The sequence below is a fragment of the Labrus mixtus genome, chromosome 5, assembly GCF_963584025.1.
Source record: "Labrus mixtus chromosome 5, fLabMix1.1, whole genome shotgun sequence".
NCBI lineage: Eukaryota > Metazoa > Chordata > Actinopteri > Labriformes > Labridae > Labrus > Labrus mixtus.
Window position 1 is genome coordinate 6,735,937 of NC_083616.1, and position 14,230 is coordinate 6,750,166.

Consider the following 14,230-nt stretch of genomic DNA (forward strand, 5'->3'; position numbering starts at 1 on the left):
CTCTAGTGATCAGAATGTCTCTCTTTAACGTTTGAACTTTTTCTTTGCCTGAATTCTTTTAAAAAACAAACTGATCTGGGGGATAAAGGGGTGTGTATATAAACTCACGCGCCCTGTACCTGTGCTTTACATCACCTCTCCGTGAGTCTCACCTGGTTTGAAGGTTCGCTGCTGACTGAATCCATTTTGCTCTCTAACAGCTGGCTGTGGCTCCGTGTTGGCAGCGTGGCCGAGCCTCCGCTGTGCATCCGCTGGATCGTAGGTCTCACCTGAAGACAGGTGTGTGTGTTGTCCTCTGTGGGCGTGTGTGTGGGGTCGTCTCCTGCAGGTGTGTAGCCGCTCTGCAGCTCGGAGTCTGACCCGTCTCTGTTGTCTCGCGTGAAGGACGAGCGCGAGATGACTCCAAACTTGCGTGTGCGTTTGAAGTTTCCTGAGCTGTCAGAGGGATCGCAGGCTCCGCCCTCCTGCTGTTCGTCACAGCCGTCTCCACTCAAAGACACGCTGAGGACGCCGTTGACCTCACGGGGAGGGGGAGGGGCTTTTCTCTTGACTCGCCGCAGCATGATCAGGTAGATGCAGCCTCCGTTCCAGCACTGGTCAGTCAGGTAACTGTAAAAGACATAAAATAAAAAAATCATGTAGGCTTAAATATCATGAAGAAAACTAGAGTCCTGACATCCATAAGTCAACAAACACCCAAAGTTACATCTCTACAGGGGAACATGGAGCGTCTTGTTTGTTCCTAAACAATAATGAAGTGTTTTGAACACTATTTGTTAACTTCTTTTAATCCTGCTGCGATAATCACCTCCATCATAAGCAGCTTGTTAGTCAAAAACTCCTCCTGTTCTGGGTGTTTGAGAAAATGAAGGAGGTGAGCGGGTGATGTTTACAGGGACTACATGAGGTCAGTTTACACCTGACATGTACCTTTATGCTTCATTAGAGCTCACGATGGGAAAACTTTTATTGAGGTTGAATTCTTTCCTTTGAATAACGGTTGAATCACTTCTGGCTTCTGAAATGTGAAGATCAGCTGCTTTTCATTACAGCATGCGCAGCACCAGCTCAGGATATGGCAGTAAAATCACATTTGGATGTTTTCAGTTTCGATCCACACCAAACTCCTTTATAAGCCTCATGTGTATCATGTTTTACTTGAGTGCTGCAAATGTTCTTTAACCAGCTGCTGTTGGCTTAGAAACACAAAATGCAAACTACTTTCTCCAGACACTTCACCAAACTTTTCATTATCATTCAACCTCAAAGGAGTTTTGGCAGCTTGTGAGCCCAAGATGGTACTAATATCTACTTATTAGTTTTATTGAAGTTCCTAAGAAAAAGTCTGATTCATGCTGCTTTCTTAAACAGTGGAATTGTTCTCACCTGTCTTCTGAAATTGATGAATGCCATGTCCTCATTATCTGGGAGCTCATACATGTTTTTGATAATTAGCATAAAAACACCTCTTTTATGCCCATAAAAGGGCATGAGCCTGCAGGGCCATATGCACACAGCACACACACAGAAGTCACAGTGGATCGTAGAGAAAAGCTCTGAGAAGTCGGGAATGCCTGAATTAAAATATTCAAGTTGTAAAAACTCACAAGTATTTCTAAAGTGGATGTGGTGCAGCACAAAACCAAACAGGCTGATTAATGACATACTGTACATTTGTCATAGTGGATAAAAAAAAGACACTTCAAACAGATACATTAGATTATATCACACTATGTTCAGACAGGGCTGTCAGAAACAATGAACATCCCGATGCAATCAGAAAAGAACACACACCAGATGAAGTATAAATGGTTAAATCTCTCTCTCTCTCTCTCTCTCTCTCTCTGATAACTAGCAGAGCAACACAAACTCGAGCTGTAGAGAGTGAGTTCTGATTGTCCGCTAAATTATCAATCGATCTTACACGGATAAAAAGAAAGATGCAAAAATGGCTGGCACATATACTCGTAGTCTATGTGTAAGAAACACTTTCAAGGATATTTAAGTCTTGCGGGTCAACATTTCAGGTCGGAAAAATCTGAATTCCATATAAATCTGAAAGAATCACATCCCTGAAATATGAAAGTCTATATGCAGAAAGGAAAAATGGCATTGTAGTGTTGTTTGTTTGGGATAAAAGGTCACGAGTTACAACCTTTTATTGTGTGAGAACCTATATTATTATATAGTCATTCTAGGGTGCAGGTAGCCTAGTAGTTAGTGTGCGCTGCCCATGTACTAAGGCTGTAGTCCTCCAAACAGATGGACCATGTTTGAAAGCGACCTGTGGCTCGTTGTCATTTCCCACTATTTCTCTCCCTGATTCCTGACTCTATTCACTGTCCTCTCTCTAAATAAATCCATAAAAAGCCCAAAATAATAAACCTTTAAAAAAACAAGTTGATCAGCTGTTTATTCACTACATGTTAAAGTTTTAATAATGAACCATCAGGTTTCTTAAGACCATCTTTACCAAGCCTGATTTGAACAGAAATTGTGTGGTTCTTACAGTAAACAACAACTTTCCCCTTCATATGATTGGATCACTGTTTTAAAAATCGGTCTCACCTGGCTCCGCTGACGTCCACTCCCACCATCAGCTGTCCGTTCAGAGACAGCAGCTCGTCTCTCAGTTTGATCCCCCCACAGCGTGCGGCCGGGCTCTTCTTCCTCACCTCCGTCACCCAGATACAGCCCACGTCCATGATGGGGCCCTGGTCCCTCCTCCTCCTCGGGCCCCCCTTTTTCCTCCCGTCGGGGTCTCCAAAGATGGGGATGTTCCCGTAGCTGAGGCCGAACTCTGCAGAGTCCTCCTCCTCTTTACTCATGGAGACGGCCTGGATCTCCACGTCTAACCCCTCCCTGCAGGAGGACGGGCTGGGAGACAGAGCGACCTCCCCCTCCATGAAGTTAAACTTTATGTACTCCACCAGCTTCTGAATGGCAGCCACACACACAGACATGTCGTCCATGTTTAAACTGTTCACACTGCTGCTGCTGCACACGCTGTCCCCCTCCCCATTCCTGCACCAGTCCTGATCCACCTGCTGGACATAGAGGAGGGGGAGGAGGAGAGGAAGAAAAGATGGAAAGTTAGTTAGTAAAACTTGTTTATGAAATGTAATGAAAAGCTTTAAATAAAGTAGATCTCATTACAGGTCTGTACCATGGACTGTATATTGAAATGGACGGAGAAACAGCCACTTGAGAGTGAAGCCAAAATATTTAGGGCACTCCCTGCTGATTGGCCGCAGAGTAGGTCATGAACCCCGGCTGAATTGATGGATTGAAAACTAACAATACAGAGTTTTCCATAACTGTGATTGTCAGCTTCAAACCAACACATTAATCTGTTCTGCTGTGGACTGAACCCACCTGAGGGACCTTTGACCTTTTATCAGCAAGCTAAATGTGTGTTTTGGTTAGAAAAGGGGGCGGGGAATCGTGGTGGTTCTAGCACCATGCTCCAAAAAAAAAAAGCATTGTGTTGCATCTGGAAATTGAGGGTAAGACTATGACAGCCAACAGAAACATCAGCTCACAGCTGCTGGAGGAACAACTCCCCCAAAGAAAGCTGAAATGTCAAAAGTGATTAAGTTACTAAACTAAAAAATAATAAACGACTCCTCAGTGTCATGATAATAATAATAATACATTTCATTTGTAACGCACTTTAAATTTTTGCAAAAAAATCTCAAAGTGCTACAGGAAGAAAAATAAAATAGAAATAAAAACAAATTTAATCAACTAAGCAACTAACGAAACTAAAAGCACAAGCAGAAGGCTTTTTTAGGGCCCTTTTAAAAGCGTCAGCAGACTGCGGAGCCCTCAGCTGCTCGGGGAGAGCGTTCCACAGACTGGGAGCAGAGGAGCAGAAGGCCCGGTCACCCATGGTGTGGAGTTTAGTCCTGGGGAGACGGAGGAGGTTGGTGTTTCCAGAGCGGAGGCTTTGTGTGGATGATAGTGAGTGTGTTGTTTCATGAGGTCCAGGGCGTCACTCTCATCATCTCAAATGTTTGAAAATAACTGCAGGGCTTCATTAAGATGTAGATGCATTGTGTGCATGTCTCTACTTTGTCTTTATCTCTCAATTAATTGCTATCTAACAAAAACTGTACGTAAAAAAGTGGGTGTGGCCACAGTAACGTCACCCATTGATTGGTGGAGTACTGAATACAAACAGTGGTATCTACTTGTCAATCACAGGCTGCCCCCGCCCTAGGTCCTCCCTTGTCTGGTCTGTTAGACTCTAAATAGGACCATCATTTACTAAATGAACATTGTGCTGTATTGAAGAAGACTTCAAACTACGGATTGAGATGATATACTCATTAGGAACATTTTTACTGAGGGGAATAAATAAACTAGGAAGTAGGAGTATTTTGATCACAGGCTTCTATACAATCAGACTGCTTTCATTTTTAGCACACATTACAATCTGTTTTCCTACAGGTCACTATTAACTTTGTATCATTTAACATCATATAATTTGCCCTTTAAGAAGAGTGCAGAGGAGCTCTGATGTATTCACCACATCCTCATTAATCATTTACCAAATACATTCACTGATGAAGAGTTATAGCCCTGGAGGCTGGTCACACTATCTTTTACAGCAAAGTTTTGGACTAGGGTCAATTCAGTTTGATGAATCGTTGTAATCAGTGCGTTCAGAAAGTCTTTGCTGCACTTTCCCAGAGTTCAGTAAACACTGACATTCAAATTTGCACCAAAGCAAAGCGTCTCTCTCTGCAGTGTGGAGGGACCAGTGAGCCGGAGGGCGCTGAAGTGAGAAAGCTATCATGTCAAATCATTCCTCTTTATCTAACCCTGCCTCGCTGCAGTATAAGCCGCACCATGGTCTGTAATCCAGCCATCAGAGTGGAATTAACTCGGTTAACTGGCTGTCATAATAGTGACTGAGATGTGGCTCATAGTAGGTCACAGAGCTTCCAGCAGCACTTATTTCTGCAGGATGTGAAAGCCCTCAATGAAAGCACTGTCCCACTTTCTACTGGATGTACTGGAAGTATGCAATCATCCATCAATCATCCGCCCCCCTCAGTCATCTCACATGATACTCCAACGAACAAACCACGGGAATACATTCAGTCCTTTTATAACTGCACTCCACTAAAGTTCAAAACAGTTTGAGTCTGCAGTAGAAGATTACTGAACATGAATTATTGTTAACTCATTTTTAGAGTCCAAATATAAAAAGTAGATTCATCAGGATTAAGTTATTCGAGAAGAAAGTCGAAATATCACAACTTTCCTCTTTTACAATTTATAAATCGTAATCGGAAAACATTTAAGTCGTAACATTATGGGATTAAAACAGTGAATATAAAATATCAAAGTCGTAAATTTAGAAGAATAACAACACATCAATGCAAGCCACAGGCAGTATCAGCTACAGCCAGTGATCATTTTGTCCGCTGCTTGCACTAAACTCCTTCGAGTGTAGAGGGGTTGGAGGTGTGTCGCTGGAGGAGAGCAGAGACTTCAGAATAGCGAGGGGGGTGGGGGGGTTACCAACAGCCATTTGTTTTGGTTTCATGCTGGTGCTCAAGGGCGACATCTACTGGATCAAAAAGTCGCACATTCTTCCTCTAAAGGGGAATTCCTGCATTTTAAATCCACTTTTAACTTTTGTGTTATAAACAGTTTAGATCAAACAGAATATTAGTGTAGCACAGAATAACACGGTATGTCGGGTAATCGATAATATTCAGGTACAACAAGGATTATATTACAGACATTACAGCCTGTTTCACTGCTGCAGGATAAACTATGTAATCTACAGGCGACAATCAGAAACTTTTTGTACCTCACAGGCATCATGTAAAAATATGTAAATAAGAGCAAAATGAAAAAAGGTTCATTGTCATGAGCTGTTCATTGTGACATATAGTTTGTATTAGAGATCTCTTAATTTACAAGACTTGTTGAAAGGTCTTTATTTAACATGATATGGTCCTGTAACCGAGGGAGAAGTGTCTTGTTTTAATGAGCAGACTTTTTGTTATGGTGGAATCATCATGCTGCTAAACATACCTAAATGAAACAGTTGAATGGTTAAAGGTGTGTTACCTTGTCTCCGGAAGTGTCCTGGTTCTGGTTCTGGTCCTTCCTTCCTCTTGTAGTCTGAGTCTTGTGCCAGTCCTCCAACAGAGGGAGGATGCTGAGGGCGTTGTCCTGAGTGATGGGCATCCTGGCATCGTGCGCCCGACCAGCCGACCCAGTCGTCCGCTCCGATGCTCCAACAGCAGGTGAAGAACAGGAAGCAGAGCGGGCCCTCAGGCCTGAATACTTTTCTGATGAAGACAGAACAACAGGTTGATGTTATATCGAGGTAAATAAAGGAGGTTTAAAGGGAACATATTATCCTCCTTTTCCAGCTTTTCAAACAGTCCCCCTGTGGTCTAAATGAAACATCTGTGCTGTGCTTTGGTCAAAATATAACATGAATCAAGCACCAGAGGAGGTTTGTGACCCTGTATAAACCAGCTCTCTCAGAATGCTCTGTTCTGGTGTGTGTGTCTCTTTAAATACAATGACCCCCGCTGAGTTTTCCCAGTAGACATCCCTCCTCTGTAGCGAGAATGAAAATGGCAGACCTGCGCAAAAGTTTTGTTCTTGGCTGAGGGTGGAGTCCATGGGTGGAGATATCAGGGGAGGGGAGGGGATTTTTTTTTACCACAATCCCACTGTGACATCACAAGGAGAGCAAATTGGAAACGGAGCATTTTTCTCTGTGTTGTAAGACTTATGAAGACTAGTAACAAAGGACTGGATGTGTTTATTTCACATTTTGTGGGTCAGTAGACACTCAGGCTACCCAAATATATGTTCAAAAACACTGTAAAAGTGGACTTTCATAATATGTCCCAGAAAAAAATATCACAGAAAAACCAGCGTTGTTATCTTGAGATATCTCTTTAGATACCATGGCAAAAAACTAAATGGAAGTCCTAGACACCCATTATAAGATTTTAATTAGCAAAAATTGCAAACAATTTAATTTGAACCAAACGTTGACAACATTTCAGTACCAAAATGTGCCTGAAGATTTTTTGAAATGTAGACAGTGTGCAGGTGTTTGCCTGGAAGTTTTAATCATCTCATTCTTCTCTTACATATACACATTTATTTATTTTTTTATCCTCAGTACTTTTAAATAGTGTTGATTATAAAAAAAAAAGTTGTATCCATTCATAAAGTACTGAAGGAGTACAATGTTGATGACCTCAATTTCAATCTTTTAATGGATCATTTGTGTGAAGGAGGTGTGGTCATAGTAATATCTCCTGTGGTGGAGGAGCTCATTGTGACATCTTCTCATGGGGCCCAGAAATCCTGGAGACCCCCGATCAAACGAAACCTCCCCTAGTGAAATCATTTAAAACCAGAGCCTGTGTGGTTGATATGTATCATTCATCTTGAACACTTTGGTGTTCCCTGAATGATACAGTTTTCTTTGTAACTGGCTGACAGCGATGGTAGTTTGTTTTTAATGGTCTGAAACCTGCTAAACAAGCAGAGCTCTGCTGTGCAGGAAGAATCTGGGTTGACCCTTCAGCTGCATCTTAACTACAGACAGAGAGCTGAGAGCAGCCACATGTGTGCACATATAGACTTAAAGCAGGCCTCCATCAGACCACACAGTAATGACTATGTAGAGCTCAGGCTTCAAATAAACTGTTGGTCTCTGTGGTTCATCCATCTTACTATTCCTGTACTCTGAAACCCAGAGCCAGCGCGGCCAGCCCTGCTCTGCTACGAGCACGACGACATGCTGAACCTCGGGCTGAACCTCGGCTGCATCAGGAAGAGGAGGACACGAGGAAGTGATGGAGGAGAGGGCGGAGGAGAGTGTCAGGGTGTTAAATCAAGACATGCAAAGTCACATAATGGATGATTAAAGAGAGGATGTGGTGAATAAATCAGAGCTTCTCTGAAACTCTTCTTAAAGGGCAACTCCACCAAATTCACACATGATGTTCAGTTTATTTTTCATGGTTTGTAGATCATGACTGAGGATGTTGTGGTTCAGCAACTTAAAGGGGAATTCCTGCATCTTCAAGTCCTCAATGACATTGGCTTTTTTTAAATGGTTAATTCTCAACACACTATTTTTACATTGACAAAAAGCTATAGGATTGGGACAGCAGAGGACTCCTGAGTGCTGTGAGGTAAAATTCCTGTTTTTGTCAAAGTAGTGTGGTGTGTTTGGAGAGAGAGATGTACTGCAACAGCTGCTATCTTCTTCTTGATCTATGTATGGATCGTAACAATCAGAGCCTGTCAGTAGTCCTGGGCGATAAACCACAACGATAATTATAACAATACATTTTTTTATCAATATAAATATAACGTTTGATAAAAGTTCAAAATATTTCAACCTGTAGTTAAACCACCCAAACACTCAGAAAGTGGAGGGGGGGCGCTAATGTGCATTAAACACTAGTAGCCACCTGACATCAAAGAGAAGAAGGTAAAGACGACAAACAGCCAATCATGTTGCGGGGATATGTGTAGGCATGCTTACATACGTTTGGAGCGGAATGGAAACACAGCTGAAATGAGCGGTAGAGACACTGAAGAAAACGCTGAGACTATACCGGCTCAAAGCAGGAGAAAACATAATCAGCAAGAACAGACCCTCAGCTTCAGGAGTTTGGAGATATTTCGGATATTTACAGTTCAAGAAAAAAGAGAGCATCCTGGCTCTGTAAACTGTGCCGAAGACAAGTGCAGCTAAAACGCGCAACACCACAAACCTTTCCACCATTTAAAACAGTATCCCCCATTTGTGAGCAAGAAATGACCGAACGTCCCAAACAAGTGTTAATGGACCCTCGGCAAACACCGGGCCAGTAGCAAACTGTCATATCAGCATTTTCCATCACCGTGCTCTGTGCTTATGATTGTGAAATGTTCCTCTGTTCAAGTACAGTTTGTCATGTTCTGAAAATAAAGAATAATTAAACCACAATTAAACATGTGGTTACTTCAACTTTCAATCAGGAGCAAAAATCATTATTTGAAAGAAATAATGATTTAACATTTATTGTGATCATTTTTCGATATCGACTGATATGAACATTTTGTATCGTGATTTTTGGTCATATGGCCCAGCCACCGTCAGTGAAAAAAACAACTTTTAGTTTACACACATTGATCTATCAAGGATTATGTTGCAGCCGGTTTCACTGTTGCAGGATGAACATGTAAACTGGAGGAAATCAAAAAGTACTTTCTAGTCATTTAGACCTAAAACATGTAAAAGAGGTACCTGGTTAATCGATATAGATATATTTAAGCCTTGGATACCAAAGTGTCTGGTTTTTTAAACTGAATGTGTCTCCAGTCTTTTCATTCCAGGAATAACTCTGAAACATTACATCACCAGATGATCGCATGGTGTCATTGTTCATAATTAATTGTGTTACACATCCTGAGTAGATCCTGTAATTAACACGTCCATGAAGCCTCTACTGAGGCACAGAAAAGTGAAAAGAGCTAGAGGTTCAGGGTCCGCCTCCTTATTGTCCCTCCAACAATAAAACATCCCTGTGCTGTTTTCATCAGCTCCCTGTTAGAGACACCAGAGAGCGTCAGTCCTGCTCATGAGGGTGTGTTCACAAAATACTGCTGACTGTTTCACTCTGTGCATCACCACGGGCTACAGATGAACCTTTAACCTTCATTTAGAAGAGCTCGGGAAACGACACAGAGTTCAAAATGAACTAAAGAGGAGTTTTTCTCTTTTAGAAAACACAAACACTTTCTCATACTGCAGAAATGTCACAGCTAATACCACCATACAAATCAAACTGTGTATGGAGGAGTCGGTGGAGAGAACACTTTGATGTTCTTGGACTTTGTGTATTTATCGGTTTTATTTTACCTGTATACTCATACTCCACTATTACTCATATATATATATATATTGTATATTTATATATATATATATATATACTGTAGGCCTATATATATATATATATATACATATATATATACAGAAATATGGTAACTTTATTTATTTGAAAAAACACTGTATGAGTTAAATCAGGGATGAGTATTCACAATTCTCAAGAGATCTCAGTGTTTCAGGAAACACCAGCACAAATGTTCTCTCTCTCTGCCAAACACACACACACACACACACACACACACACACACACACACACACACACACACACACACTCAGCATCACTAATAAACACAAGTTACGCAACAAATGTTCTCTGTCAGCTGGAGGTCTGCAGATATTTTCTGCCTTTTATTCCATGATAGGAGGGGGAAGACACATCAAGCACTAATGCCTGCTATTGACACAGTGATTTCGGACGCTGTTTGTCAGTTTGTTCGGACACAGTCAGGAAAAAAAAGTCCTGGATACGAGGAATCGTCCCGTGGCTGTGCTCTCACGGTGCGAGTGTGTGCCATCGTATGACCAACACTTCAAACATAACAGAAAATCTTCGACTGTGATTGGCTCTCTGTACACTACACAAATAATGACCCTCAATCTGACTGTCATTAATTTAAAATCATTTGCACGACTTAAAATGGTCGTCTAGATTGGCCTGAAATGTCACAGTGCCAGACTCAAGTATCGCTCAGCCACGTCTCGGATACCAATACAGCTAAACCAAAACAGCTACCAATGAAGCAATATACCATTTTGCTACCTTTGACCAACATCACACTCTCTTAGAGCATGTAGAATAAAAGACATAGAACCAGTTGATTTTGGGCTGTTAGCCTTTTGAATAGTTCAATGTAATATTTGTTTAATGATTTTATTTTTAATGCCATTGAACTTTTTAATGTATGTGGTGTGTTGCCTGATGTCTCCTATATGTCTCTGTTTCTTCTTTCTGTAGTTTGTGGGATTGTTTGTTCAGTTCTGTTGTAACACAGAATACCCCTCAGGGGTTCATGTATCCTTGATCCTTAGCATAGACACCATACTCAATGATACACAATATTTAATTTCTACATTTATTATTCCAATTGTAGTAAATCATATTTTATTCTATATTTAACAATAGTAGCTCCACAAAAATGTAGCAATTTTTTTTATAGCGCCAGTTATTTTATACCTCAGGCTCAGGCCGATACCTCTTTTTATCAAACAGGCGTTCTATGCAAAACTTTAAATATCGATCCGATTCAAGCTCTAAATTATATTGATTTCTTACAAAAACTAAATGACATGATAAAATCCCTCGCCTTTGTCTGAATTCACGTGAATGAACTCTGTCGTGTTGAGTTTCAGTTTTTGTTTCTCCTCGTGAAAGCTTTGTGAATAAAAACCTGTGAGGCCATTCAGTAAAACAAAGAGCTGCTCTCTATGCGGCTCATTCAGACGGTTAAAATACCGTTTGTCTCTGACATCCGTCTTTATGTCCAGACTCGTCCTCTTACAGTGATCCAGATAGAAGATGTAATGTAATAGGAGAGCAGCTGTGTGTGTGAGGGAGCAGCATGAGTCAGAGCTGTGCAGATAAACTTTAATCCCACTAATAGTCCGATCAAGTGAGTCATGAGAGTGCTTGTGTTAGATGAGGGATAGATTTAGGAAGAAGAACTCTTGTTGTTTTAAATGAAATGTGAGAGGGGTTATAAAAAGCTTTGTGTGTCGGACGGATGTTTCAATACCACAGCAACAAAAGTAGAAGTCCAGAGCACCTGAAATAAGCTACTTTCTTGTTTTTTATGAGCAAAAATGGCAAGAAAGCTCCAGCACACTTTGCACAACAACATTTGTGAAGTTTCAGTATCTCCTCTGCTCCCTGTTATACGAGACATAAAAGTAACTTCTGCATCTTCATGAGACGCCAAAAGGACTTGAAAAATCTCAATATTTGCAGACCTGAGAGTTTGAATGGCCCACAGCTGTTCTTTTCCTTTTCTCACTGCAGCTTCTAGTTAAAAAAGGTTTTTTTAAAGCTTTGGTGCCTTTTTTTGATGCATTCAATCATAAAATAACCAGATTGTATCATTTTAAAAAACACATGGTGTTGAAAAGTATCAAAGAATTGAACATTTTAACATCCTTAGCAGGGAGAAAACTGACTTACAAAAGTAAAAACAGGAAAAAACAAGACAACCAGAGCCAACAGAGATGACATTTTGGAGACTAAAAGTCTTAAATCTGATCTCGACTTCTGTGCTGTGTTAACAGTTCTTTTCATTCAGGCTTTAAACTGTAATCTTCAGAGTGACAGGCAAAGAACTGTTGACACACATCAGTTAAATAACAACAGTATTAACGTGACATTTCCAGTAACGACCTAAATCCTCTAAATGGTCCTTCCCCCTCTGCACATAATCTCTGGATCACTGCCTGAAACACAACCACAGACCTACAGCGTTGCCATGATACTGATTTACAGCACCATGTTTACACTGTTGTTCACACCGGGCCATGAAAGACATAATTATTAAATGATTCATCTCTCTGTAGTACTGATTTAAAGGAGCAGTCTGCACTGAGCCGAGGGAGCTGCACACAATCTTTACACTTAAAGAGGTTGTTAAAGTATGTTGGCAGTTTGAATAAAAGCTTCATGAACTCTAAAAATGTCTTCACAGAGATGTCTATTTACTTCATCATGTTTTTGCCATCCGGAGCAACAAAGTTGTAAGAAGACTCTTCATCTAAGTGCAAAAAAACAGGCCCTACAGCATTGATGTTTTGTTACCCTTTGTCCATCAGATGAGATGAGAGGCGTCTGTGGTTTTAGAAGAGGTTTTTTAATGTCGCTTTGAAAAAACAATAACGGCAGACAAACGTATGGTGCTGACTGTAGTTAGCATGATCTGCATAAGAAACAGCCGGCCATGAGGGACATCAGGGTCAGGTTGTCCTTTTGTTTTCGGTTGTACTTGTGATTTGAATCACTCATATCTGTCTCACACAGATTTAGTCAGAGCTAGATGAAGTTTGTTGCACAGTTTTAGCGATTCTTTTAGGATGAATGTGTCCTCTAAAGCTGTTTTCACATATGCATATCCTGAAAATATCGAGAGGACTTCCCCTGAAATCCTCCTGATCTGGTCATTCACCCATATCACAGCGGGAGACTATCCCGGTCTGTCAGGAGGGGGGGGGGGTGGGGGGGGGGGGGGGGTTGAAGGACGTGATGAAGAAAGAACGACGAGAAAGTTATGAACAAGGCAACAGAGTCAGTTATATGACGCTATAATTAAGTAGTTATATATAATATAGTACATAATGCAGCCGTTTAAATACGTTATATCCTGTGTTCTCACAGCAGCTCACTTAGACTTTCTGCAGAGAAAATTCTCGTGGGCTCTAAGAAGAAACTATGGATAAAGTCCAGAGTGAAAACTTCAGAAGATTGTCAGAGGTTTTGTGCAAAAGTGAAGCAAGGCAAGTTTCTACATTTTACAAGAGCCAAACTGCATTTTGTCGTAACTTACCATTTAATTACCACCAGGTGGGATTTCTATTTCTGAAGTACAAAATATGAAATACGTTATTTTCTGAATTCTACATGACACTGTCTTCAAATGTCAAGCAATATCCTACACGCTGTTTTTTTACACACATTTAAAAATGTATTGACAAAGTCTTGGCACTAGATCTTCATCAGGCCTGATGGAAGTTAGATGGACACATTACTCTAAAGAAAAGCTGAGAAAACTTAAAAACGTAAAGGAAAGAGTTGCAAATCCCTTGAGTTGAAGTAAAGAAAATATCAAGTATCAAGTTTAGCCATTTGGCTCACCTTGCAACATGCAAATGTGTCATCACTATAGTTCCCTCCTGACATGAGTTTATAAGCACAATGTCGCTGGACGTGATTTTAATGGTTTAGAGACAAACAACCATATTTTTAGTTTGGTTGTAGCAAAAAGAGTTATCCTGAGTGAATGTTAGTCTGCTTCTCCTCCTTCTTTTACAAAAATGGTTATATGACTCTGTTTCCTTTCACACTACTACTTTGCATTACGCTATAATGTACTCTGTGATATCTTGAACTGTACTGTATTTTGATGCTTTTGAATCCTGCCATGACCTCCACCCTCCCTTGACCTTGCTCTTTCTTGGTCTGTCAGACTCCAAAACTGACCATCAAAACATTTAGGGACATTGCCATCATCATTTGGACTCACATGGACACAGGCTTCTTCTCTTTACTTGAGGTGGCAGTTTGACTTTATGTTGTGTTTTTTTGTTTTGTTTCTCTCT

General features: G+C 40.8%; 1 protein-coding gene across 4 annotated transcripts in view; it reads right to left on the minus strand.

Moving 5' to 3' along the window:
* The window catches only part of pdzd2 (PDZ domain containing 2), a 59,539-nt gene that overhangs the window by 32,724 nt on the left and 12,585 nt on the right, over positions 1–14,230 (minus strand). For 3 of the 4 annotated variants that reach the window (XM_061037492.1, XM_061037491.1, XM_061037488.1), the window contains exons 2-4: positions 6,091–6,314; positions 2,569–3,047; positions 153–609 (exon numbers count right to left, since the gene is read on the minus strand). In XM_061037492.1, the coding sequence (XP_060893475.1) occupies positions 153–609; positions 2,569–3,047; positions 6,091–6,210 (1,056 nt within the window). In that variant the 5' untranslated portion in view covers positions 6,211–6,314. The remainder of the gene's footprint in view (positions 1–152; positions 610–2,568; positions 3,048–6,090; positions 6,315–14,230) is intronic. The other variant, XM_061037489.1, reaches the window with a different exon arrangement.